The sequence below is a fragment of the Colletotrichum graminicola genome, assembly GCF_000149035.1.
Source record: "Colletotrichum graminicola M1.001 genomic scaffold supercont1.1, whole genome shotgun sequence".
NCBI lineage: Eukaryota > Fungi > Ascomycota > Sordariomycetes > Glomerellales > Glomerellaceae > Colletotrichum > Colletotrichum graminicola.
This window is the reverse complement of record NW_007361005.1, coordinates 1,778,956-1,806,943: the sequence shown is the minus strand read 5'-3', so window position 1 is coordinate 1,806,943 and position 27,988 is coordinate 1,778,956. Positions and strand designations below refer to the sequence as shown.

The following is a 27,988-nucleotide window of genomic DNA, read 5'->3' as shown; positions in this document are numbered from 1 at the left end:
ATGCCCTCTATCCTACAGATACCTAGCATCAATGGGACCTCGGTCACGGACGGAGCGTCTCCCGAGTCTCATAGCGCGTTACGCTTGGAGGCAGCTCGGCAGCTTGGCATTGCGCCGAGCGAGATCGAGATGACGCTATCTTGCACCCCGTCCCAACTCGATGTCATGGAGAGTACTGCCGGCGACGAACGGAGCAACATTGGCCACGCGATATTTGAGGTCGGAGAAGACGTTGACCTCGAGCGCCTGGCCGCAGCATGGAGAGAGGTCACGCGCCAGACGCCCGCCTTGCGCACCCGCATCTTCACCTCCGGGGCTGGAGCCCGTTACCAGGCGGTGTTGTCAGAGGGCTATTCGTGGGTCCGCTCGAACCGGCCGGACGAGAGAGAAGCCTTCATCGAGGCCGAGGTCGCGGCCGCGGCGGCGGAGAAGCATAATACCCGGTACGCCCTGCTTGAGGATCCGAGCATGAAGAAGCAGAGGTTGTTGCTATGGACCTTCAGCCACGCCATGGTAGACAGCTCCCTGCAGGACTACGTCGTAAACAGAGTTCTTGCCGTATACTCGGGCGACGATGCCGCCGCCCGGGATGCTGTTGGTGCGGCGGCCGGGGAACAAGTCAACGGTCTTACAGCCGCGCCGGCGGACGCGGCCCCGTTCTGGCGGCGCCACTTTGACCAACTGGATGCCTCTTCGTTTCCCGCCTTGCCCTCGCACCTAAACAAACCCCGGCCTGGCGCGCAGGCTGACCATAGCATCGCCTACAACAAGGTCCCCGTCCAAAGGGACTGGGACAACACTGCGGTTTGCCGAGCGGCGCTCGCGGTCCTCCTGGCCCGCTACACCCATGCGTCGGAAGCACTCTTCGGCGTCGCGGTGGAGAGGCCGCCTCCTTATCCCGAGTCGCAGGCGTCCTTGCTCCACTGCGGCCTGACACGGACCGTGATGCCCACCCGTGTCTTTTGCGATCCTCGCCAACCGGCCTCCGACCTTCTTCGGGCGTTGGCGGCCCACGATGCCGCCGTTCGCGAGTTCGAGCACGCCGGCTTAGATAGCGTCCGCGGTGCCGGGGAGTTCGGGTCCGCCGCGTGTGGTTTCCAGACCGTGCTGGCGGTCACATCCTCCGAGCACGGCCGTGACCATGTTCCCGTCGGCTCGAGTCCCGTGCTCCGTCGGACCGCCCTAGGATCAGACAGATTCACACCCTGCTTGGATCGCGCCCTCCTGCTTCACTGCCACATGGCCGAGGACTCGGCTTCGATGCTTGCGAGATACGACCCGAGCGTCCTTGACGCCAGGCAGGTGGCCCGTTTCCTGCGGCAGCTGGGGCTGTTGATCGTCCAGTTCCAACACGATGCCGTGGAGAAGCCCCTTGAGGAACTTCACATCGTTACGGCGGAAGACCGCTCCGAGATCGAGAGCTGGAACTCGGCGCTGCCTCTGAGGCACGACGTGTGCCTCCACGATGTGGTATCCCGCAAGGCCGCCGAGGCGCCGGACAGCCCCGCTGTGTACGCTTGGGACGGCGAGTGGTCGCATGCGGAGATGGACGGCGTGTCCTCGCGCCTCGCCGGACACATCCAGTCCCTGAAGCTCGATCCCGGCCACGCAGTGCCCCTCTGCTTCGAGAAGTCCAAGTGGATGGTCGCCGCAGTCCTCGCCGTACTCAAGGCCGGCCATGCCTTTGCGCTGGTCGACCCGGCCCATCCGGCGGCACGCGTCGCCCAAATATGCCGGCAAACGTCTGCCACGTTCGCCCTCGCCTCCCGGCTCCACGCCGATACCTTCCGCGGGCTCGTGCCTACCACGATCGTTCTCGAGGATGATCTCCTGCGTTCTCTGTCCGGTAGTCGAGCAGGCTTCACGCCTGTCGCGAAGCCACAAGACCTGGCCTACATCATCTTCACGTCGGGGAGCACCGGCGAGCCCAAGGGAGCAATGCTGGAGCATCGGGCGTTCGCCTCGTGTGCGCTCCAGTTCAGCCCTTCTCTAGGCATCGATCAGAATACCCGCTCCCTCCAGTTCTCCTCGTATGCCTTCGGCTCGAGTTTGGCGGAGACCATGTGCACACTGATGCACGGAGGCTGTGTCTGCATTCCCTCGGACCACGACCGCATGAACGACATCGCGGGCTTCATCAAGAGAGCGCGCGTCAACTGGTCGACGCTCACGCCATCGTTCGTCTCAACCATCCCCCCGGAAAGCCTCTCCGGGCTTCGGACCCTCCTTTCGGGAGGTGAGTCCTTCTCGGCGTACCAGAGAGACTCGTTCTCGTCCCGAATCCAGGTCATCAACTCCTACGGCCAGAGCGAGAGCTCAACTATATGCGGTGGCTCTCGCGTCTACCCAGACACGGCCGACCTGCAGAACATTGGTCGTGCCTTGGGTGCCCGCTACTGGATCACAAACCCGGACGACCCCGGGAGACTCGCCCCGATCGGGTGCGTCGGCGAGCTGATGATTGAGAGCCCCGGCATCGCCAGGGGCTACGTCGTGCCCCCGCCCCCGGACCAGTCGCCGTTCCTCGACGACGCGCCAGCCTGGTACCCCGCGGAGTGGCGGCGGCACCAGAAGGCCAACGGCTACCGGTTCTACAGGACCGGTGACCTCGTCTGCTACAGGCCAGACGGGACCGTCGCATACCTCGGGCGCAGGGACTTGCAGGTCAAGATCCGGGGACAGCGTGTCGAGCTCGGCGACGTGGAGAGCCATCTGCGCAAGGCGCTTCCTAAACATCTGGTACCCGTGGCCGAGGTCGTCAAACGATCCCACGAGGCGAGCAGCGCGGCCCTGGTCGGATTCCTCTTTGGGCCGTTCCAACCCGAAGAAGCTGCCCATCTCGACAAGGAGGCCTACATACTGGACGGAAGAGCCTCCCAGCGCATCAGGGCGCCGCTGACGCAGGCTCTACCCGACTATGCCGTCCCGTCTTATTTCATCCGCATGGAGGAGCGTCCGACGATAGTGACCGGGAAGACGGACCGTAAGCGTCTCCGTGCCATCGGCGCCAAGCTCGTCGAGGAGCTCATCCAGAGCGCCATATCGCAGCCCGAAGCCTCAGCCGGGGAGCCAGCGGGAGCAGAGGACCAGCTGCGGCAGATGTGGTTCCGGAGCCTGAATCTCCCCGCCACGTCGGCCAGCCACGGCGCCAACTTCTTCGACCTGGGCGGTGACTCCATCGCGGCGATCAAGCTGGTGAACATGGCGAGGTCGGTTGGCATGAAGTTGACCGTGACCGACATCTTCCAGCAGCCAACCTGGAAGGGTCTGGCGGCCATGGTGCGGGAGAAATCGTCCAAGGACGACCCGATCACCGCGGAGCCGTACCAGGGACCCGTCGAGCTGTCGTATGCGCAGGGCCGCCTCTGGTTCTTGGAGCAGCTCAACCAAGGTTCTTCGTGGTATCTCGTGCCCTTCGCAGAGCGGCTGCGCGGCCCCCTCAATATTGAGGCCCTCACCGCCGCCCTCCATGCCCTGAAGCAGCGGCACGAAGCCCTGCGGACGACGTTCGAAGATCACGACGGCGTGGGAATGCAGGTGGTCCACGAGAGCCACTTCAGGGAGATTCGAGTCGTCGATGTACCGTCGGCCCCTGCTCAGTACAAGGAGGTCCTGCGACAAGAGCAGACGACACCTTTCAACTTATCGAGCGAGCCGGGATGGCGCGTAGCGCTGCTGAGGCTAGGCGACGAGGACCACGTCCTTTCGATTGTCTTCCATCACATCATCTCGGACGGCTGGACGGTCGATATCATGCGCAAGGAGCTCAGCATCCTTTACGCCGCCGCCCGGTGCGGCGAGGACCCCTTGACCCGACTACCCCCTTTACCCATACAGTATCGCGACTTCGCCTCTTGGCAGCGTCAAGAGACGCAAGTCGCCGAACATCAGCGACAGCTCGATTACTGGACAGAGCAACTGGCAGATAACTCCCCGAGCGAGCTCATATGCGATAAAACGCGGCCGGCGATCCTCTCGGGTCATGCCGGGGAGATCGACTTCGCCGTCCAAGGCCGCTTGTTTGAGAGCCTCCAGGCCTTTTGCCGCGACCACCAGGTGACCCCGTTTGCCGTCCTCTTCGCGGCCTTTCGCGCGACGCATTACCGCTTGACCGGCGCAGAAGATGCAACTATTGCCACGCCCGTTGCTAACCGTGGCCGCGCTGAGCTAGAGGGCATGATCGGCTTCTTCGTTAACACCCAGTGCCTTCGTACGGTTATCGAGGGTAACGAGACGTTCCACGGCTTGGTAAAACAAGTGCTTTCGACTGCAACGGCGGCGTGGGAGCACCAAGACGTGCCATTTGAACGCATCGTGTCGGCACTTCTTCCTGGATCAAGAGACGCATCAAGGAACCCCCTATCCCAGCTCGCCTTCGCACTGCACTCACAACAGGATTTCGGCCGGATCCATCTGGAGGACGTCCGCAGCGAGTCTCTACCTGCTGTGCCAACCGCTCGCTTTGATATGGAGTTCCATCTGTACCGCGAACAGGACCGGTTCCGCGGCCACGTCCTGTTTGCTTCCGACCTGTTCGAGCGCGCCACCATTGCCGGCGTGGTCGACACCTTCTTGGAGGTGCTCCGTCGTGGCCTCGAACAGCCCAAGACTCGCGTCGCCACGCTGCCCCTGACCGACAGGATGGCGGAACTGCACCGGATGGGCCTGCACGACGTCGAAAAGACGGATTATCCCCGAGACGCCAGTCTAGTGGACCTCTTCCGGGATGAGGTGGCGGCTCATCCCGAGGCCGTGGCCGTTACGGAAATGTCGTCGCTGACGATGACATACGCCGAGCTCGACCGGCAATCCGATAAGCTCGCCGGCTGGTTGCGTCAACGCCGGCTTGCTCCCGAGACCCCGGTAGCCGTATTCGCTCCTCGATGCTGCCAGACCATCGTGACCTTTCTCGCCATCCTCAAGGCGAACCTCGCCTATCTCCCGCTCGATGTGAACATGCCTGCAGGCCGCATTGAAACGATCCTGTCAGCAGTGCAGGGCCACAAGCTGATGTTACTTGGTGCTGACGCGCCGAAGCTTCCCATCAAAGTGGCCGACGTCGAGATGGTTTCCATCACAGATGCTCTGGGCGAGGCCGCCGAGATACATCATCAGACAGACGGCTCTGCCGGGCCACGGGCGACGAGCCTGGCCTACGTGATGTTCACCTCCGGCTCTACCGGCCAACCCAAGGGCGTTATGATAGAGCACCGCGGTATCATCAGGTTGGTGAGGGAGAGCAACGCCCACTCCAAGCTTCCGGCCGCCGCCCGCGTAGCACACATGTCCAATATCGCATTCGACGCCTCAACGTGGGAGATTTGGGTGGCACTTCTCAACGGAGGGACCGCCGTATGCATTGACTATTTTACTACATTGGACAGCGAAGCCCTGGGGGCCGCTTTCGCCCAGCACGGAATCCATGTCTTGTTGCTGCCACCGGCCCTCCTCAAACAGTGCCTCGCTAACACGCCCGATACGCTGCGTGGCTTGGACATGCTTTTCGTTGGCGGTGAACGGTTCGACGGCCGCGATGCGATCGAGGCCAAGGCGCTCGTCCGCGGCAGCATCTACAACGCGTACGGCCCGACCGAAAACACCGTCATCAGTACCTTCTACGAAGTGACGGACGGCGACGCCTCGCTTGCCAACGGTACGCCGATTGGGCGCGCCATCAGCAACTCGGGCGCATTCATTATGGACCCGGACCAACAGTTCGTTCCCGTAGGAGTCATGGGAGAGCTTGTGGTCACCGGCGATGGTCTTGCGAGGGGCTATACAGATCAGAAGCTCAACCAAGATCGGTTCATCCAGATAGACATTGCCGGGGAGCTTGTACGGGCGTATCGAACAGGCGACCGTGTGAGATACAGGCCGACCGACGGGCAGATCGAGTTCTCTGGCCGTATTGATCAGCAGGTCAAGATTCGCGGCCACCGTATCGAACCGGCCGAGATTGAGCAAGCGATCCTTAGCCAGGGGGGTGTTCTCGACGCCGCAGCCATCGTCCGCAAGGTCGACGGAGAAGAGCCGAGCATCATTTGCTTCGCGGTGGCCCGAGACGACAACACGGCAGTCAAACCCACCTCTGCCAGTGATGACGAGACTCCTGGGACTGTATGTGGTCACGACGACGAGTTCGCAACAATGCTGGAGCAACAGATATGGCAGCGACTGAAGGCTGTGTTGCCGCGGTTCATGATCCCCGCACAGATCTTCATACTCGACAAGATGCCTCTCAACGCCAACGGCAAGGTTGACCGGCGCGAATTAGCCCACAGGGCCCAGACGACACCGAGAGACAGCAAGGCCTCGGGCCAAAAGCCTGACCACGTGCCGCCGCGTAACGACATCGAGGCCGCTCTGTGCGAGGAGTTTGCCAGCGTTCTAGGTAACACCAAGGTCGGTATCACTGACAACTTCTTCGACATGGGCGGCCACTCCCTCATGGCCACGAAACTGGCCGCGCGTATCAGCCGGCGGCTCGAGGCCCGCGTGACAGTCAAAGACATATTCGAACATCCCATCCTCCTCGACCTCGCCTTGACCGTCAAGCGCGGCTCAACCCAGCACAGCCCCATTGTCTCCCACCCGTACAGCGGGTCTGTTGAACAGTCGTTCGCCCAGGGGCGTATTTGGTTCCTCGAGCGTCTGTACCCGGGCCTCACGTGGTACCTCTCGTCGTTTGCGTCTCGTCTTGACGGACCACTTGATCTAGAGGCACTGAGAACGGCGCTACTAGCGTTGGAGGAACGTCACGAGGGACTACGGACCACGTTCCAGCAACAGGATGGAATGAACGTGCAAGTGGTGCAACCGTTCGTTCCAAAGAAGCTCCGGGTTATCGACATCACTGGAGGCTCCGAGGAAGAGCTGACGCTCGCCTTAAACAGAGAGACTTCTCAGCCTTTCGACTTGGAAACTGAACCTGGCTGGCGACCGGCCCTCATTCGCCTGGGCGAGGAGTCCCATGTGCTCTCCGTTGTGATGCACCATATCGTTTCTGACGGTTGGTCTCTCAACATCCTCCGGCGCGAGCTGGCCGCGTTTTACGCCGCAGCGCTGCGTGGCAAGAAGCCGCTGTCGACGGTGAACCCTCTGCCCATTCACTATCGCGACTTTTCCATCTGGCAAAAGGAGGAAGCACAAGTGGCTGAACATGAGCGGCAACTGGCATATTGGAAACAGCAGTTGTCCGGCAGCCAACCCGCCACCCTCATGTGTGATAAGCCACGGCCTGCCACGATCTCCGGAAACGGAGGCCTCGTGGAACTATCCATCGAAGGGCACATATACGAAAGGCTCCAGACCTTCTGTCGCACCCGTCAGGCCACCCTGTTCGCCGTGCTGCTGGCTGCCTTCCGCGCAGCGCATTATCGCCTCACGGGCGACGACGATGTGACGATCGGCACCCCTATCGCCAACCGTACTAGGTTGGAGCTCGAAGACCTGATTGGATTCTTTGTCAATACCCAGTGCATGAGGATCGCCGTTGATGACGATCAAACATTCGACGGGCTGGTTCGCCAGGTACGCTCAACCGTGACCTCTGCGTTTGAGAACCAAGATGTGCCCTTTGACCGTATCGTATCGGCCCTGCTACCGGGGTCGAGGGATACGTCTCGCAACCCGTTGGTGCAGCTGATCTTCGCCGTCCACTCGCAGCAGGAGGATATTGGCAAGATCCAGCTCGAGGGCCTCACTGAAAAGATGATGCCCGTCGCGCCAACCACGAGATTCGATCTGGAGTTCCACCTTTTCCAAGAGGATGCAAGACTAAGGGGCACCGTATTTTATTCGACAGATCTCTTTGAGGCCAAGACCGTGCAGACCTTGATTCACGTGTTCGAGGAGGTCCTGCACCGGACCCTCGACCAGCCACAGGCGCCCATCGGAGGTCTGCCCCTGACCGACGGACTTCCAGCCCTCAGGAATCTGGGTCTACTGCAGGTTAACAAGTCGGAATATCCCCGGGATTCCAGCGTTGTTGACATTTTCCTTGAGACGGCGTCTTCCTATCCCGAGGCGACTGCCGTGAAGGACTCCTCATCTCAGCTGACTTACACCCAGCTTGACGAACAGTCGGACTGCCTTGCCGCTTGGTTGCGCGAGCGCACATTCGCCCCTGGAACACTGGTCGGCGTCCTTGCTCCGCGATCGTGTGAGGCTGTGGTCACGCTTCTCGCAATTCTGAAGGCGAATTTGGCCTACTTACCGTTTGATAATAATGTGCCTACTGCTCGCCTGGAGGACATATTATCGGAGGTGCCCGGCCATAAGCTTCTACTGGTCGGTTCCACGGTATCCATGCCGGACCTGAAGATGCCCGACGTCCAGCTGGTGCGTATTGTTGAGGCAACGAACGGGAGCCGTCATCGCCAGAGGCAGGATGGCGATGGCGAGGATGCAACACCAGGGCCGCAAGCAACCAGCCTTGCGTATGTCATGTTCACCTCCGGTTCGACTGGCCGCCCCAAGGGTGTTATGATTGAGCACCGCAGTATCGTGCGGCTCGTCAAGAACACGAGCCCGCATCTACAGGCCGGCGTGGGAGTCGGCTTGGCGCATGTATCCAACCTCGCCTTCGACGCCACCACTTGGGAAATATACGGACCCCTTCTCAATGGCGGTACGGTCGTCTGCCTGGATCAGATGACGGTTCTGAGTCCCTCTCTTCTACTCGACGCGTTCCGCGCCAACGATATCAAAATGGCTTTCTTCACCACCGCCTTGATGCGTCAGTTCCTCGAGGAAATGCCCTCTATTATTGGCAGCCTTGACGTCTTGCTCGTCGGAGGAGAGACGATGAGGTCCAAGGACGCCTTCAAGGCACGAGGACTCGTTCGGAAGGCCTTTTGCCACGTTTACGGACCAACAGAAAACACAACGTTCAGCACGCTCTATGAAATGGGCCCTGATGACCGTTGCGTGAACGGACTGCCCATCGGGCGGAGTATCAAAAATTCCGGGGCCTTCGTTATGGACTCTCGCCAGCAATTGGTGCCGCTGGGCGTGATCGGCGAGCTTGTCGTTACGGGTGACGGCCTGGCCCGCGGATATACTGATTCCTCGCTTGACCAGGCCCGATTTGTACAGGTGACCATCGACGGCCAGTCTGTACGGGCGTACCGGACCGGTGACCGCGCGCGATACCGCCCGGCCGACGGGGAGCTCGAATTCATCGGCCGAACGGATAACCAGGTCAAAATCAGAGGATACCGTATCGAGACCGCCGAGGTGGAACAGGCCCTGGCCGGTCTCACCGAGGTTCGCGATTCAGCCATTGTGATCCGGAAGTTTGACGACCAGCTGCCGGAGATGGTCGGGTTCGTGACCGTCCACACCGATACCGAACACGGTGATGTGGAGAATGGAGACGGGGACGGGGAAACAGCCGCCGTGGCCGCCGCCGCCGCCGCCGCCGCCGCCAACGTGACCGAGAGAAGCATTCGCCAGCGACTCCAGGCCGTTCTTCCCTCCTACATGGTACCAACCCAGATCATTGTGGTGGACCATCTGCCACTTACAACGAATGGCAAGGTGAATCGTCAAGAGCTGGTCAGAAGAGCCCTGACGACTCTGAGAACCACGACGGTTACGCTACGCGTGGCACCGCGTAACGAGGTTGAAGCGGCACTTTGCGAAGAGTATGTAACAGTGCTCGGCATCGAAGTCGGCATTACCGATAACTTCTTCGATCTCGGTGGTCACTCGTTGATGGCAACCAAGCTGGCGGCACGAATCAGTCGCAGGTTGGACGCCCGCGTGTCGGTCAAGGATATCTTTGACCAACCGGTTCTCGTCGACCTTGCTGCCATCATCCGGCCGGGCTCAGCCCTGCACAGTCCCATTACGCCGATGCCGTACTACGGACCGGTCGAGCAATCCTTTGCTCAGGGCCGCCTCTGGTTCATGGATAAGCTCAATGCTGGCGCGGTATGGTATCTGATGCCATTTGCCGCCCGCCTGCGAGGCCCGTTAAGCGTGGATGCCCTTTCTATTGCCATTAATACGCTGGAGGAGCGCCATGAGTCGTTGAGGACGACGTTTGCGGAACAAGGCGGCGTCCGCGTGCAAGTTGTTCACCCTCCCTGCAACAAGACGCTGAAATTCGTCGACCTCTCTACCGCCCGTGACGGCGGGAGCTACGCGGAGCCGCTCAGAAAAGAGCAGAAAACCCCCTTTGACCTTGCCTCGGATATGGGCTGGAGGGTGACCTTGTACAGGGTCGGCGAGGACGACCATGTTCTGTCCATCGTCATGCATCACATCATAGCAGACGGGTGGTCTGTTGACGTCCTGCGCAAAGAAATCGGGGCATTCTATGCCGCAGCGCTGCATGGAGAAGACCCCCTTTCGCGGGTGCGCCCTCTTCCGATCCAGTATCGTGACTTTGCCGTGTGGCAGAAGAGCGATGCCCAGGCGATCGATCAACAACGCCAGCTTGAGTATTGGACCGAACATTTGGCCGACAGTACACCGGCCGAATTCTTGACCGATAAGCCGCGTCCGGCCATTCTTTCAGGTAACTCTGGACTTGTTCAAATGACCGTCAAGGGCCCCGTCTACGAGAGTTTGCAGACGTACTGCAGAGCCAACCGTTCCACGTCCTTTGCCGTGCTGCTCGCAGCCTTCCGTGCCACCCACTACAGGCTCACCGGGGTCAAAGACGCGACCATCGGGACGCCAATCGCGAACCGAAATAGGCCCGAACTCGAGGATCTCATCGGGTTCTTCGTCAACCTCCAGTGTATGCGGACGGACATGCAAGACGACGAGACGTTCAACAGCCTCGTCCAGCAAGTCCGCGCTGCCACCGCAGCCGCCTTTGAGAATCAGGACATCCCGTTCGAGAGCATTGTGGCGGCCGTGCAGCCGACTTCTCGCGATGCGTCGCGTAACCCGTTGGTGCAGGTCGTGTTCGCCTTGCACTCGCAGCATGATATTGGCAGACTTCCCCTCGAGGGCCTGGCAAGTGAGCGTCTCATGGCGCCCCCGACGACGCGGTTCGATTTTGAGTTTCACTTGTTCCAGGAAGAAGGCCAGCTGGCCGGCACCATTCTGTACGCGTCTGACCTGTTCGAGGCCGCTACGATTCAGGGTGTCGCAGATATCTTCCAGGAGGTGCTGCGTCGCGGGCTTGCACAGCCAGACACGCGCATTGCGTCCCTACCACTAATGGATGGAATGAATGGGCCGCATGGCCTTCGAGCCGTTGGTATCGACGATGCAGAGGAGACGAGGGCCGAATACCCGCGGGAATCCAGCGTCGTGGATGTCTTTGCCCAACAGGTTGCTGCAGCCCCCGATGCAATCGCAGTCAAAGACTCGATCTCGCAGTTGACATACTCGCAGCTGGACGAGAAATCCAGCATTCTGGCGGCTTGGCTTCGAAACCAGCATCTCGCGGCGGAGACGCCCGTTGCGCTTTTTTCTCCCCGGTCATGCGAGACCATCGTCGCAATCCTCGGTATCCTCAAGGCCAACATGGCATATCTTCCCATGGACGTCAAAATGCCGGCAGCACGACTCAACTCCATCCTCTCCACTCTGGAGGGCCGGGTCATCGTCTTGCTAGGAAGCGCAGTCACCAGACCGGCTCTTGACGTACCCAATGTCTCGATGGTGCTAATCTGCGATACCCTCCGTAACTACCCCGGCGATAAATCTTCCCAGGACATTGCCGGGCCGACTGCTACAAGTCTTGCCTACATCATATTTACATCTGGATCGACTGGAAAGCCAAAAGGGGTGATGATTGAGCATCGGGGCATCGTGAGGTTGGTCAAGAATAGCAACGTTGTTGCAAAGCTCCCGCCTACAGCACGACTCGCCCATCTTTCGAACCTTGCATTTGACGCATCCACGTGGGAGATCTATACAGCGCTGCTTAACGGCGGCACCTTGGTTTGCGTCGACTACTTCACCACCCTGGATCCCGCAGCCCTCAACACCCTTTTCGCCAAGGAGCAGATCCAGGTGACCATACTGGCACCCGCGTTGCTGAAGCAGTGTATCAAGCCGATGTCTGCGGCAATCGGCGCATTGGATGTCTTGCTCGTTGGAGGCGACAGATTCGACGGCCACGATGCTGCGGCGGTACAGGCGTTAGTGCGAGGCAGCGTGTACAACGCCTACGGACCATCTGAAAACACGGTCATCAGCACCATCTACGAGTTGTCTGAGATGGACTCATTCGTCAACGGCGTCCCCATCGGCAAGTCCGTCAGTCATTCTGGCGCTTATATACTGGATACTAACCAGCAGCCCGTTCCTGCGGGTGTGATGGGCGAGCTTGTTGTTACGGGAGACGGTTTGGCTCGTGGCTATACCGATGCATCCCTCAACGAGGGCCGCTTTGCAGAGGTGACAATCCATGATAAGGTTCTCAGGGCGTACCGCACCGGTGATCGCGTGCGCCACCGTCCCACAGATGGGCAAATCGAGTTCTTTGGACGGATGGACCAGCAGGTCAAGATCCGTGGCCACCGCGTGGAACCAGCCGAGGTCGAGCAGGCGCTGCTCAACCATGCTGACGTGCTCGATGCCGCTGTCGTGCTCCGCCGGGAGGAAGGCAAAGAGACGGAAATGGTCGCCTTCGTGGCGGCCCGGGGCGATCAGTCCCTGGAGCAGGATGAGGCCAGGAACCAGGTCCAAGACTGGGGCAACCACTTTGAGACGGACACCTATGCCGACATCGAGACCATCGACCAACCCGAGGTCGGTAACGACTTCTTGAATTGGACGTCTATGTATGATGGGGTCGAGATCGACAAGAAGGAGATGCAGGAGTGGCTCGATGACACAATGCTGGCGCTCCACGATGGACAGCCGGCCGGCCACGTCCTGGAGATCGGCACTGGCACAGGTATGATCCTTTTCAACCTCAAGGGCCTCGAGAGCTACGTCGGACTCGATCCCTCCGGCTCTGCGGCCGCATTCGTCGACAGAAACATCAGGTCAGTTCCGTCCCTTGTCGACAAGGCCACGGTTCAAGTCGGCACGGCGATGGACGTGGCAGAGCTCCATGTCCGGGCCAACCTGGTTGTGACCAACTCGGTCGTTCAGTACTTCCCGTCAGCCGACTACCTGTTCCAGGTGATGGAGCATCTGGTCCGCATCCCCGGCGTTCAACGTCTATTCTTCGGCGACGTCCGGACCTACGCCATAAACCGAGACTTCCTGGCATCGAGGGCACTCCGCGAAATCGGCCCGGCTGCGACCCGGGAAAGGGTCCGGCTCCGGGTGGCCGAGCTGGAAGCACGCGAAGAGGAATTGCTCATTGACCCGGCCTTCTTCACCGGCCTTACCGGCCGCCTCCCCAACAATGTATGGCACGTAGAGATCCTGCCTAAGCAGATGAAGGCCACCAACGAGCTCAGCGCCTACCGATACACGGCCGTTGTTCACGTGCGAGGCTCCGAGGACGAGCAGCCCCAGCAACCTGTGCACGCCATCGCTGCCGACGCGTGGACCGATTTCAAAAAGGCCAAGCTGGACTCGTCCGGGCTCCTAGACCTGCTCCAGAGGTCGAAGAGCGATGTCTTGACCGTTCCTGTAGCCAATATTCCCTACAGCAAGACTATTGTCGAGCGGCTCCTAGTCGAGTCGTTGGACGACGACGAAGAGACACAACGCAATGTCGATGGTGCGGCCTGGGTCTCGGCGATCTGCAGCGCAGCAGAGAACTGCGCGTCCCTTTCTGCGGCAGATGTCGTCGAAATCGGCAAACAGGCCGGCTTCCGCGTCGAGCTGAGCTGGGCCCGCCAACGGTCCCAGAACGGAGCGCTGGATGCCGTGTTCCATCGCCACCGGCTCGACAGCAATCACTCCTCCCGAGTGTTCTTCGGCTTCCCGACGGAACACGACGGACGACCATCCGGTCTGCTCACGAACCGGCCCCTGCAACGGAACCAGAGTCTGCGTCTCGAGACGCAGATCCGGGAACACCTCCAAACCGTGCTACCCCCGTATATGATTCCGGTCCAGATCGTGGCGCTGGATCAGCTACCTCTCAACGCCAACGGGAAGATCGACCGTCGTGAGCTGACGCGCAAGGCAAAGGCGGCACCGAGTACAAAGGTCCTGTCATCCGAGCGCGTAGAGCCGCGCAACGAGGTTGAGGCTGTGTTGTGCGAGGAATTCTCCGTGATCCTCGGGGCCGACGTGGGAATCAAGGACAACTTCTTCCACCTTGGAGGCCACTCCCTCATGGCCACGAGGCTTGCCGCAAGCCTCAGCCGACGGTTGAACACCCGCATCTCCGTCAAGGACATCTTTGACAATCCCCTCATCATCGACCTGGCTGCCAATATCAGACAGGGTTCCAGCAAGCATAACGCCATCAAGCCCACGCCTTATACCGGCCCCGTTGAGCAGTCATTTGCCCAAGGTCGCTTGTGGTTCCTCGACCAGCTCGACTTTGGAGCATCGTGGTATGTCATGCCTCTTGCGATACGTCTGCGTGGTCCGCTACAGGTCCACGCGCTCGCTGCAGCACTCGGTGCTCTCGAGCAGCGCCACGAGACATTGCGCACCACGTTTGAAGACCATGACGGTGTTGGAGTCCAGGTCGTTCACCCGTACGAGTCCAAGGAGCTCCGGGTGATTAATGTGCCAGCAGACTATCCCGAGGCACTCCGCGAGGAGCAAAACACTCCTTTCGACCTTGGTGTCGAACCCGGCTGGCGGCCGGCGCTCTTCCGCGTAGGCGAGCAGGATCACATCCTATCCATCGTCATGCACCATATAATCTACGATGGATGGTCATTTGAGATCCTCCAGCGGGAACTGACGGCATTCTACGCAGCCGCAGTTCAGGGCCAAGATCCCCTGGCTCAAATACAGCCGCTGTCTATCCAGTACAGGGATTTCGCAGTCTGGCAGAAGCAAGAGGCCCAGGTCGCTGAGCATGAGCGTCAGCTATCATATTGGCGACAGCAGCTCAAGGGCAGCCAGCCGGCAAGTCTGCTCAACGATAAACCCAGGCCGACTGCGCAGACCGGCGACGCTGGTCTCGCTTCTGTTGTTATCGAGGGTTCCACATTCAAGAACCTCCAGGCGTACTGCCGCGCTCGCCAGGCTACGCCGTTCATAGTTCTCCTGGCCGCATTCCGGGCTACCCATTTCCGCTTGACAGGCGTTGAAGATGCAACTATAGGTACACCTATCGCCAACCGTAACAGGCCCGAAGTCGAGGACTTGGTGGGCTTCTTCGTCAACACGCAATGCATGCGTATCACCGTCGAGGAAGAAGATGAGACCTTTGCATCCCTGGTCCAGCAAGTCCGGGCCACCGTCAACACGGCATTCGAGAATCAAGATGTGCCCTTTGAGCGCATTGTGTCGGCTTTGCTGCCCGGATCCAGGGATACTTCGCGGAACCCGCTGGTGCAACTGATGTTTGCCGTCCATACCCAGCAGGGCCTTGGTAGCTTTCAGCTGGACAACGTATCCAGCGAGCGTCTGCCCAACGCAGCGACAACACGGTTTGATATGGAATTCCACTTGTTCCAGGAAAAGGACCGGCTTACGGGTAGCATTGTGTACGCCACTGACCTCTTCAGTCCTGACACTATCCGTGTCGTAGTGGATGTGTTCCAAGAGATTTTGCGTCGCAGCCTCGAGCAGCCAGAGGCCGCCCTCTCTTCACTCGCACTCACAGACGGCCTAGTCGAGGTTCGAAATATGGGCTTGCTAACAATCCCGAAGACAGCATACCCCAGGGACGCCAGCGTGGTCGAGCTCTTCCGCGAGCAGGCGCGCAGACACCCTGATTCGCCAGCTGTTGTTGACGCTTCCTCGACACTGACCTATTCAGAGTTAGATCGGCAATCCGACAAGTTCGCTGCATGGCTACGACTCCGGGGCCTGCCTGACGAGACGATCGTCGGTGTCCTGGCGCCGCGGTCGTGTGAGACCACTGTGGCCTTGCTGGGTATCCTCAAGGCAAACCTGGCATACCTCCCGCTGGACATCAAAGTGCCTCTACCTCGCCTCGAGGCCATCCTATCGAGTTTGCAAGGGCGTAAACTTCTCTTCCTAGGCGCCGGTGTTCCCGTTCCCGAATCACCGCTTCCAGACGTCGAGCTGGTTCGGGTCGGCGAAGCACTCAAGGGAAAACACGCCACTCAAGGTGCCGCCGGGTCGCAGCCGTCCGCAAGGAGCCTTGCCTACGTCGTCTTCACTTCGGGCTCAACCGGCAAACCAAAGGGCGTCATGATAGAGCACCGTGGCATTGTGCGTCTGGTTAGGAACACCAATTGCGTGGCTGATTTACCCCCGGCTGCTCGCGTGGCGCACATGTCCAACCTGGCATTCGATATTTCCGTCTGGGAGATCTTTGGTTCCCTTCTGAATGGAGGCACCATGATCTGTGTAGACTACTTCACCCTCCTGGACCCAAAGGCCCTGGCGGCCTTGTTCATACGCGAACGGGTCGAGGCAATGATTCTCCCGTCCCCCTTGCTCAAGCAGTACCTTGCCACCGTGCCGGAAATGCTGGCTTCGCTCAAGCTTGTTCTCTCCGGTGGCGACCGCTTCGACGCCCACGACGCAATCAGAACCAGATCTCTTATATCAGCATCGGGAAGCGTCTACAATGCGTACGGACCGACGGAGAATTCGGTCCTCAGCACGATGCACAAGATCAGCAAGAAAGCCCAGTACGTCAACGGCGTTCCCATCGGTCATGCTCTCAGCAACTCTGGCGCCTATATCATGGATGTACGTCAAAATCCTGTGCCGATCGGTGTCATGGGAGAACTCGTCGTATCGGGCGACGGCCTCGCCAGGGGATACACCGATCCGGCGCTGGACAAGGGCCGGTTCGTGGAAGTTACCCTCGGGGATGGCCAGCCGCCTATCCGGGCGTACCGGACCGGCGATCGCGCTCGGTACCGGCCAGACGGGGAGATGGAATTCTTCGGCCGTATCGACGACCAGGTCAAGGTCCGCGGCCACCGCATCGAGCCGGCGGAGATTGAGCATGCCATGCTCGCCCAGAAAGCAGTTCTCGACGCGGCTGTTGTCGTCCGCAAGCCCGAGGGCGCGGAGGAGGGTGAAGTTGTCGGTCTCGTTGTCGTCGATGGCGTCTCTTCAGACGGCGACGCTGCCGTCCAGACGGAAAAGAGGATCCTGCAACGGCTGCAGGCCCTTCTCCCGTCCTATATGGTGCCCGTCCAGATCATCGTGCTGGATCAGATGCCCGTCAATGCCAATGGCAAACTCGATCGCCGCGAGCTTGTGCGCAAGGCCGAGGCAGCGCCAAAGAGCAACAGCAAGGAGATCTCGGAGCGCACCGCGCCAACGAACGATATCGAGGCCGCCCTGTGTGAAGAGTTCACGAGCGTGCTTGGCGTCGAGGTCGGAACAACCGACAGCTTTTTCGACCTTGGCGGGCACTCTTTAATGGCAACGAAGCTCGCGGTACGCCTGAGCCGGCGTTTCCACACCAGGGTCTCGGTGAAGGACGTCTTCGATAAGCCGGTCATTGTCGATTTGGCCGCGTCGATCCAGCTGCAGCGGGACTCGACTCAACACAAGCCTATCGAGGCGAGCGAATACTCCGGTCCCGTGGAGCAATCCTTTGCCCAGGGGCGCCTTTGGTTCCTCGAACAGCTTGACATTGGCTCGACGGGATACCTCGTTCCCCTTGCCGTACGACTCCGCGGGCCGCTGCAGGCCGAAGCCCTCACAGCCGCGCTGCATACTCTCGAGCAGCGCCACGAGAGTCTCCGGACGACTTTTCAAGGCCGTGAGGGTGTCGGTTTGCAAGTCGTCCGGCCGGCTCGAGCCAGAAACCTCAACATCGTCGACGTGCCGGCGGGAGAAGACTTCATGGAGCGGCTGGAGAAGGACCAAAAGACACCGTTCGATCTGTCTTCTCAGCCAGGCTGGCGAGTCACCCTGCTTCGGCTCGGAAACCAGGACCACGTCATGTCCATCGTGATGCATCACATTATATGCGATGGCTGGTCCCTCGATGTTTTGCAGCGCGAGCTGGCTACGTTCTACACTGCTGCAGTCGAGGGCAAGGACCCCTCATCGCAAGTCTCACCTCTCCCTATCCAATACCGTGATTTTTCACTATGGCAGAAACAACCGACACAGGCGGCCAAGCAAGAGAAACAACTGGCATACTGGAAAGGCCAGCTCGATGGCAGCCAGCCGGCCAGCCTGCTATGCGACAAGCCGAGACCCACGAAGCTATCTGGCGATGCCGGTGTCGTCCCGTTCAAGATTGACGGGGCCGTATATGAGCGGCTGCAGTCTTTCTGCCGGAACCATCGGATAACGCTGTTCAGTGCCCTCTTTGCAGTCTTCAGAGCTACGCACTACCGCCTCACTGGTGTTGAGGACGCCGCCATTGGCATGCCCATCGCCAACCGCAACCGACCAGAGCTTGAGGAAATGATTGGCTTCTTCGTCAACTCGCAGTGTATACGAACTTCTGTGACCGAAAAGGGCACCTTCAAAGACCTGGTTAGTCAGGTTCAGTCCACAGTGGCGGCCGCCTCTGAGCATCAGGATGTGCCATTTGAACGTATCGTCTCTACTCTCCTGCCCGGGTCCAGAGATACGTCCCGCAACCCCCTGGTTCAGCTCATGTTCACCTTTCACGCGCAGAAAGACCTTGGAAAGATCAGGCTGGGCGAGCTCGAGGGTGAGCCTCTGTCGATAAAGCCCACCACTCGGTTCGATGCAGAGGTCTACATGGCCCAGCATGAAGGCTGCTTGGGTGGTAACGTTGTCTTCTCCACGGACCTTTTCGAGGAGGAGACCATCCGCGGCATCGTCAACATCTTCCAGGAAGTCCTGTTCCAAGGCCTCGAGCAGCCGGAAGTGCCGATTGCAGGACTTCCGCTTGCCCAGCGGGGACTCGGTGAGCAGATGCGCCAGATGGGCCTGCTCGACATGGATACTCCAGAGTACCCGCGCAATGCAAGCGTCGTTGATATCTTTAACGAGCAAGTCATAGCTCGTCCGGACGCAGTGGCCGTCTCTGATGCATCGTCCTCTCTCACGTATCGTCAACTGTACCAGCAGTCCAACCAAATCGCTAGTTACCTTGGACAGCGACAGATGGCACCCGAAACGATGGTCGCGGTACTCGCGCCGCGCTCGTGCGAGACAGTTGCCACGTTCCTCGGCATTCTCAAGGCTAATCTCGCATATATCCCGCTGGATGTCAACGTTCCCGCTGCCCGTGTTGAGGCCATCTTGTCATCGGTTCCCGGACACAAATTGGTCTTGCTCGGCACCGGTGTCTCCCCCCTTCCGACCGAGTCTGCAGAGATGGAACAGGTACAAATCAGTCATGCCTTGAGCCAAGGAGAGACCGCAAGCACCTCCAGCGCCCGAAAGTACACCCAGGTCGCTGCCACAAACCTCGCCTGCGTCATCTTCACGTCTGGCTCGACCGGCCGGCCGAAGGGCGTCTTGGTCGAGCACCGCGGCATCGTGCGGCTCGTCAAGTCGTCGAATGTGACGCATCCGCTGAAAGCTATGACGGTCTTCCACATCTCAAATCTTGCCTTCGACGCCGCTACATGGGAGATCTATACACCGCTCCTCAACGGAGGCACAGTGGTATGCATCGATCACATGTCGGTGCTGAACCCTACTGCGCTCGGCCAGGCATTTGTAGCAAACGGCGCCACAGCCGCCTTCCTTACGACTGCTCTCTTGAGGCAGGTTCTCGAGGAGGCGCCATCGGTCATCAGTGGCCTGGATCTGCTGCTTTCTGGAGGTGAAACGATGCGGCCAAAGGATGCGTTCAGAGCGCGCGAACTAGTCCGGCAAAGGTTCTACCACGTGTACGGGCCAACCGAGAATACAACCTACAGTACTCTCTACCATATGGGTGAAGACGAGCGCTGTATCAATGGTGTCCCTATCGGGAGGGCTATCAGCAACTCCGGGGCCTATGTCATGGATGCTCTGCAACAGCTCACCCCCATTGGCACTATAGGCGAGCTGGTCGTGACTGGAGATGGCCTCGCCCGGGGCTATACTGATTCTTCACTGGAAAAGGACCGATTCGTGCAAGTCCATGTTGGCGGGCAGTCCATCAAGGCCTATCGCACTGGCGATCGCGCACGATACCGACCCGGCGACGGCCAGATCGAGTTCTTCGGGCGCATGGATCAGCAAACCAAGATCAGAGGCCACCGGATCGAGCCGGCCGAGATAGAGCAGACCATTCTTACCATCAGCACCGTCCATGACGCTGCCGTCGTCGTTCGGAAACAAGGAGGTCAGGATTCAGAGCTTGTGGGCTTCGTCACGGCCCAGCGGCAGGCCAACGGTTCCTCTGCCTCGCACGCCGAGCGTCTCGGAACGGAAGAACAATCTGCTGGGGACGTTGAAAGGGAGGTTCACCAGCGTCTTCGCGCCCTGCTTCCACCCTACATGGTGCCGTCGCAGATTATCCTGCTCGCTCGAATGCCGCTGAACGCAAACGGCAAGGTCGACCGCCGCGAGCTCGCTCGGATGGCCCTCACTGTGTCCAGGAGAAGTGCTGCTGCAGTTCGTGTTGCGCCGCGCAACAAAGCAGAAGAGGCCCTATGCGATGAGTTCACAGACCTACTTGGGGTTGAAGTCGGCGTCACTGATAACTTCTTTCACCTGGGTGGGCATTCCCTCATGGCAACGAAGCTGGCGGCCCGTATCAGCCGCCGCCTAGATGCCTATATCTCCGTTAAAGATGTCTTCGATCGTCCTGTTGTAGCTGATCTCGCGGCCGGGATTCGTCAAGGGTCTATGCTTCATAACGCGATCAAATCAACACCCTACACGGGGCCTGTTGAGCAGTCCTTTGCGCAAGGGCGTCTCTGGTTCCTGGAGAAGCTCAACATCAGCGGATCATGGTATATCATGCCTATTTCCGCGCGCATGCGAGGGCCAATTAACATTGAGGCTCTGCAAACGGCGTTACGCGCGGTGGAACAACGGCACGAGACGCTTCGAACCACCTTTGAGGAGCACGGCGGCGTCGGCGTACAAATAGTAAACCCCAGCAACTCCAGGCCGCTCAGGGTCATGGATATCTCGCACGAGAGCCCCGATGGACCCTTCCCCCTTCTGCAGCGGGAGCAACAATCCCCGTTCGACTTGACCTCTGAACCGGGATGGAGAGTGGCGCTTTTCCGTCTAGGTAAGGAGGACCATATCCTCTCCATCGTCATGCACCACATCATCTCAGACGGCTGGTCCGTCGATATCCTTCGCAGGGAGCTAGCAATCTTCTATGCCGCCGCACTCCGAGGTCAGGATCCCGAGGTGACGCCTCTCCCCATCCAGTACCGCGACTTTTCGCTATGGCAAAAGACGGAGGAACAGGTCGTCGAACATCAGAGACAGTTAGAGTACTGGACCAAGCAACTAGCTGACAGCTCGCCTGCGGAGCTCCTCTGCGATAAACCACGCCCAGCAGTGCCCTCTGGCAAAGGTGGCGTCATCCAGGCCAAGATCGACGGTCCTCTTTACGAAAGCCTCCAGGCCTTCTGCCAGACACGTCAAGTCACTCCATTCGCAGTCCTCCTGGCTGCGTTCCGCGCCGCGCACTTTCGCTTGACGGGCGTGGAAGACGCCACAATCGGGACACCCATGGCCAACCGCAACCGACCGGAATTGGAAGAGTTGATCGGCTTCTTTGTCAACACACAGTGTATGAGGGTAGTCGTTGATGATGAATCCTTTGACGGTCTCGTCCAGCAGGTCCGCATCACGACGACGGCTGCTTTTGAAAACCAGGATGTCCCTTTCGAACGCGTGGTCTCGGCGCTTCTCCCGGGCTCAAGGGATACCTCCCGGAACCCGCTGGTACAACTCATGTTCGCTGTCCATTCGCAGCAGGACCTCGGCCGCATCAAGCTCGAGGGCCTTGCCAGCGAACCGCTCCCCGTAGCTGTCACCACCCGCTTCGACCTCGAATTTCACCTCTTCCAAGAGGAGGCATGTCTAGCCGGCAACGCGCTCTTCGCTGCCGATCTATTCGAGCCAGAAACCATTCAGTGTCTCGTGGATACCTTCCAGGAGATCCTAAAACGGGGTCTGGCGCAGCCCGAGATACCTATCTCGAGCCTTCCTCTCACCAATGGGCTGGCGGCGTTGCGAAGCATGGGTCTGCTCGAGGTTGAAAAGACCGACTACCCCCGACAATCCAGTGTGGTCGACGTGTTCCTCGACGAGGTGGCTGCTCATCCGCACCGGGTCGCTGTCAAGGACGCCTCAACTCAGATGACTTACGCTCAGCTCAGCGAGACGTCGGATCGACTCGCCGCCTGGCTCCGGCTACGGAAAATGGAGCCCGAGACGCTTGTAGCTGTGCTTGCTCCAAGATCTTGCCAGACCGTCGTTGCTTTCCTCGCCATCTTGAAGGCCGGCCTTGCGTATCTCCCACTTGACATCAACGTCCCCGCCGCGCGTCTTGAGTCGATTCTATCAGCCGTCCCCAGGCTTACTCTGGTTCTCCTCGGCGACGACGTTTCCACGCCTAATGTCCGTCTGTCTAACCTCCGATTTGTTCCTTTGGGTGGCGCCATTGCTTCATCGCGTCAACCGTCGACCAAGCCTCCAGCAAGCGTTTCTTTCCCATCAGCAACAAGTCTTGCATACGTCATCTTCACTTCAGGCTCTACTGGCCGGCCTAAGGGCGTCATGGTCGAACACCGCGGTATCGTCCGCCTGGTGAAGCAGAGCAACATCGTACGGGAACTTCCGGAAGAAACAACGATCGCCCACGTCTCAAATATTGCTTTTGATGCCTCAGCCTGGGAAATGTACACGGCCCTCCTTAACGGCGCTACCCTTGTCTGTATCGACTACTATACCACTTTGGATAGCCGGGCCCTTGGGGCTGTGTTTGCCCGCGAAAGCATTCGTGTGGCTATGCTCTCGCCAGCACTGCTCAAACAGTGCATTATAAACACTCCAAGCACTCTGAGCGACCTGGAGATCCTCTACGTGGGCGGAGATCGACTGAACCCATTGGACGCTACAGATGCTAAAGCCCTCGTAAAGACTGGCGTCTATAATGCGTATGGTCCCACGGAAAACAGTGTTGCGAGTACCATTTATAAGGTCAAGGAGGGCGACTTGTTTGAACATGGCGTGCCTATTGGTCGGGCCGTGAGCAATTCCGGGGTTTATATCATGGACTCACGCCAGCAACTGGTCTCTATCGGCGTGATGGGTGAGCTCGTTGTGACTGGAGACGGCCTTGCTCGTGGATACACAGACCACGCGCTCGATAAAAACCGCTTCATGTACGTCACCATCGAAGGTCGTCTTGTCCGGGTATACCGGACCGGAGACCGCGCTCGGTACCGGCCATCGGACGGGCAGATCGAGTTCTTCGGCCGCATCGACCAGCAGACTAAGATCCGCGGGCACCGGATCGAGCTCGCCGAAGTGGAGCTTGCCATGCTGAGGCATCCGGTCGTCCGCGACGCGGCCATCGTTATTCGCAGCACGCCCGGCCAGGACCAGGAAATGGTCGGCTTCGTCACCGTCCAGGAGGACCAGTCCGTCCAGGACGACTCAAGCAAGCAGGTGGAGGGTTGGGGAACCCACTTCGAGATCGGGACGTACGCAGATATCGAAACAATCGACAAGTCCGTCATCGGCAATGACTTCTTGGGCTGGACGTCCATGTACGACGGCACTTTGATCGACAAGGCGGAGATGCAGGAATGGCTTGACGAGGGCATAGCAGCCCTGCTGGACGGCCAACCAGCTGGCCGCGTGCTCGAAATTGGTACGGGTACCGGCATGATCCTGTTCAATCTTGGTCGGGGTTTGGAGAACTACATAGGTCTTGAGCCATCCAGCTCGGCCGCGGCCTTCGTGAACAACAGCATCAAGGCTTCTCCATCGTTTGCCGAAAAGGCCCAGGTGCTTGTCGGCACGGCCATGGATGCAGGCCGGTTGGACCAGGTAACCCAAAGCCGCACCGACATGGTCGTCATCAACTCGGTTGCGCAATACTTCCCCTCGGCCAACTATCTCCTGGAGGTTATTGAGACACTTACACGACTACCGGGGGTAAAGCGTCTGTTCTTTGGCGACATGCGGACCTACGCCACGAATAAGGGCTTTCTTGCGGGCAGAGCCCTGCATTCCTTGGGAGAAAACATCACGAGAGGCGGCGTTCGTCAAAAGATCACCGAGTTGGAAGAAAACGAGGAAGAGCTCCTCGTCGACCCGGCCTTCTTCACGGGGCTCCTCACCCGTATGCCAGAACGCATCTGGCACGTGGAAATCCTACCCAAGAGGATGAAGGCCACCAACGAGCTCAGCAGATACCGGTACAGCGCCGTCTTACACGTACGAGGCACAGAATCGCCAAATCAGACCGTACACCCAGTCGACCCCGACGCTTGGGTCGACTTCCAAGCGTCATCGATGGATCATCAAGGCCTTCTTGCTCTGTTGCAGGGCTCGCCGAACGCATCCGCCATCGCCGTCGGTAATATCCCTTACAGCAAAACCATGTTCGAGCGGCTGCTGGTTGAATCCCTCGAGCAGGACGATGACGACGCACAGGACGGCGTCGACGGCGCAACTTGGATCTCGGACATCCAAAAGGCCGCTGAGCGTCGCGTGGCTCTGTCTCCTCTGGATCTGGTTCAGATCGGCGAGGCAGCCGGATTCCGCGTGGAGCTCAGCTGGGCCCGGCAGCGGTCCCAGAAGGGCGGCATCGATGCCGTCTTCCACCGTCACCAACCCGAGAAGAAGGGATTACGCGTCCTCGTCCAGTTTCCCACGGAGCATCAGGGCCGGCCGGCGAGCCTGCTCACGAATCGTCCTCTCCAGCGCCTCCAGAGCCGCAAGGTGGAAGCGCAGATCCGTGAGCAACTTCAGACCCTGCTCCCGTCTTACATGATCCCCGCCCAGATCATTGCCCTCGACCAGATGCCCGTCAACGCCAACGGCAAAGTCGATCGGCGCGAGCTCACGCGCAAGGCACGAGCCGCGCCGGTCAGTAAGCCGCCCTCAGAGCGCATTGCGCCGCGCAACGAGGTCGAGAAGGCGTTGTGCGAAGAGTTCGCCGACGAGCTCGGCGTCGAGACCGGCATCACTGACAGCTTCTTCGACCTCGGCGGACAGTCGCTCATGGCGGCGAAGCTCGCCGCGCGCATCAGCCGGCGACTGGGCATCAACGTAACCGTCAAGGACATCTTTGACAAGCCGTCCCCTGCCGATCTCGCCATCAAGATCACGCAAGCCGCGCTCGACGGCCCCAGCAAAGGGACATCGGAGGCGGTAAATAGTGAGCCCTTCCAGCTCCTCTCGCAGGAAGACCCGGAGGGCTTCGTCCAGCGAGAGCTCGCCCCCCAGCTGGATCCCTCTTACGGCAAGATCTTGGACTCCTACCCCGTGACGTGGTCGCAGAGGACCTTTATCAAAGACTCCTTCACGGGAAAGCCGCGTGACCCGGCCCTCTTCATCATCGACTTCCCCGCCAGCGCGGACCTCAAGAGGGTCACCGAGTGCGCTGCCGCCATGGTCCGGAGCTTTGACGTCTTCCGATCCGTGTTTTTGCCGGCTTCCGGCAAGTTCTACCAGGTGGTTCTGGGCCACCTGAAGGTGCCCACCGAGATGATCCATGTCGAGGGAGACCTTACCAGCGCGACCCGCGCCCTCGAGGACTTGGACATCCGCGAACCGTTCACCCTGGGGCACGCATTCTATCGCATTGGTATTCTTAAGAAGCAAGGCGCCCCCGTGCGCATGGCGCTGCGGATGAACCACGCGCTGTATGACGGCCTCAGCCTGCCGCCCCTCATGCGCGGCCTCCACGCCTTTTACATTGGCGAGCATCTGCCGCCGCAGCCTAGCTTTTCTAGCTTCGTCCAGCATATGATGAATACCCGCGAGGAAGGCTACAAGTTCTGGCGCTCGGTTCTACAGGGTTCGTCAATGACGTTCTGGACGGGCGCGGACGGCACCGGCCGTCACCACGGCGAGGGCCACGAAGTCCCGGACGGCGTCTGGCTGTCGGAGAAGACCATCGAGACGCCGATCCAGGCCAGCGCGGACGGTATCACGTCGGCGACGGTCTTCAACACGGCGTCCGCTTTCGTGCTGGGCGACCAGATCGGGACAAAGGACGTCGTCCTCGGTTACGTGGTATCGGGGCGGCAATGCCTCCCTATCAGCTGCCAGAGCGTCTTCGGCTTCTGCTCCAACACAGTCCCGGTCCGGGTCGTCCTTGACGCGGCCGCCGACCCGAGGGCAATGCTCCGCAAGGTGCAGCAGCAGTACATCGACAGTTTGCCCTTTGATACGCTGGGCCTAGACGACATCAGGGACAACTGCACAGAATGGCCGAAGACGGTGGATAACTTCAGCTGCTCTACTTCCTACCTTAACCTCAACCGGCACCCCCACAGCGGCGACGGAGACGAGCGAATCCAGCTGAGCAACCTCCCCCGAAAGGTTCAACCGCGTGAGGCCATCGGGCTGGACCCCACCGTAGAAAGATTCATGTCCGACGAAATCTCCACGCATGACATGGACCTCGTGGGAATCCCCGATGCTGACGGGGCACATCTGCGGGTTATCGTCATGGCGAACCGCAGACTCTGCGACGAGTCGACGGTCGACAACATGTTGGTTAGTCTCTGTGACAAGATCCAGACGCTCAGCTCCATCGCGCATGGCTCGCCACCTAAGCCGGCAAACGGAGACGCAAGGAAGACGTTCAACGGCAACGGGGAGCACTCGGTCAATGGCAGCTCGCAGCATACATCCAATGGCCACGCCAATGTTGCAACCACCGAAAACAAGAAGCAAAGTTAATCTACCTTGAACCACAACAGCAATATGCACGAAGGCCAGGTATCGGATACATCTGCCACCGGCCAGTTCTTCAAAGTAAACGAGGTTACTGCTCGCTCCTATTCTTCTCTCAACAGAGCACTGTTGTCTACATTGCCCAGGAGTTGCGAGTTCTCACATATGACGGAATGGCATCAGCATTCCATTTTCGAGTTTCACACCTGTTGACTCGTGGGTACCGAACCGATAATCACATTGTCACAAGCAGTCCGGGAATTTGGAAAGCTTCTTGTATCATTACCTTGCCAAGGTCACGATACGCACTTGGGATCTTTGTGGAAGGATCACGTCGGGCCGTTGTAGGCGCTGAGGCGTTATTTGGTTGTCTTTAACGGGGTTTCCGATGTCTATATTGCAGTCTTTGTTTGTTTTCTGGGAACCCCTCTTCATTGGTTTTGTTTTTATATTCCTAGCCTCTCTTGGCCGTGGTTCCGGGCCATCAGCGTGCTTGTTGTACTCTTGTATTAGATTTTCAGGTTCTTATACCTTGCTGGGCTCTTATATAAGACATTGCTCCCATCGATACGATTCCACTAATGGCTGAGAACCGTGTAAGGCCATGGACTAAAAGCCCTCGCCGGGTGTTCCTATCACCAAAGGAGGTTGCGTTGGAAATTCAACAATGTAGAAGGGCCAGCAATTCCGTCTGCTTCTTTTCAGCGTCTACCAGACGCACGGGTTCTAATCTAAGAGGAGTATAGTCGTTTGCAAAACACTCTTCAAAGGTGGTGGACCCAGCCGGATTCGGTACGTGGCTACAGAAAATCGGCAAGGAGGATACCATATCATTGCTGCTGTACATGTATGTATGCCCCCGTAGAGTCCATATGCATGCACTTCATTGGCCAAATTATGAGAGTAGAAATTTGCACATGAGTAGGTATGTATACTATCTAACTTCCAGTTTTCTGCACGCCCTACGTTATGAATGAGCTCGAGTCGCGGAAACGCAGGTCCGAGGCTCCGAGTAAGTCTCACCATCCGTCTCAGCGAGCATATCTACCTTGGATGCGGAGGCCTACAGACTGCTTATTCAGACGTGGGTGCGGGATAGAGGCAGGGACGCCAGGATAAGCAACGCAACTAAGTGAGCTAAGACATAAGAGAGCCTTCACGGCGCATTCTTCGGGGTGGGAGACAG

General features: G+C 59.2%; 1 protein-coding gene across 1 annotated transcript; it reads left to right on the top strand.

Moving 5' to 3' along the window:
- On the top strand, positions 1–26,808 carry GLRG_00469 (AMP-binding enzyme; the record flags this gene model as incomplete). Its single annotated transcript, XM_008091154.1, has 1 exon — positions 1–26,808. One exon carries the CDS (start codon positions 1–3, stop codon positions 26,806–26,808), a length of 26,808 nt encoding a protein of 8,935 aa, XP_008089345.1.
- Between the last annotated feature and the right edge of the window lie 1,180 nt (positions 26,809–27,988).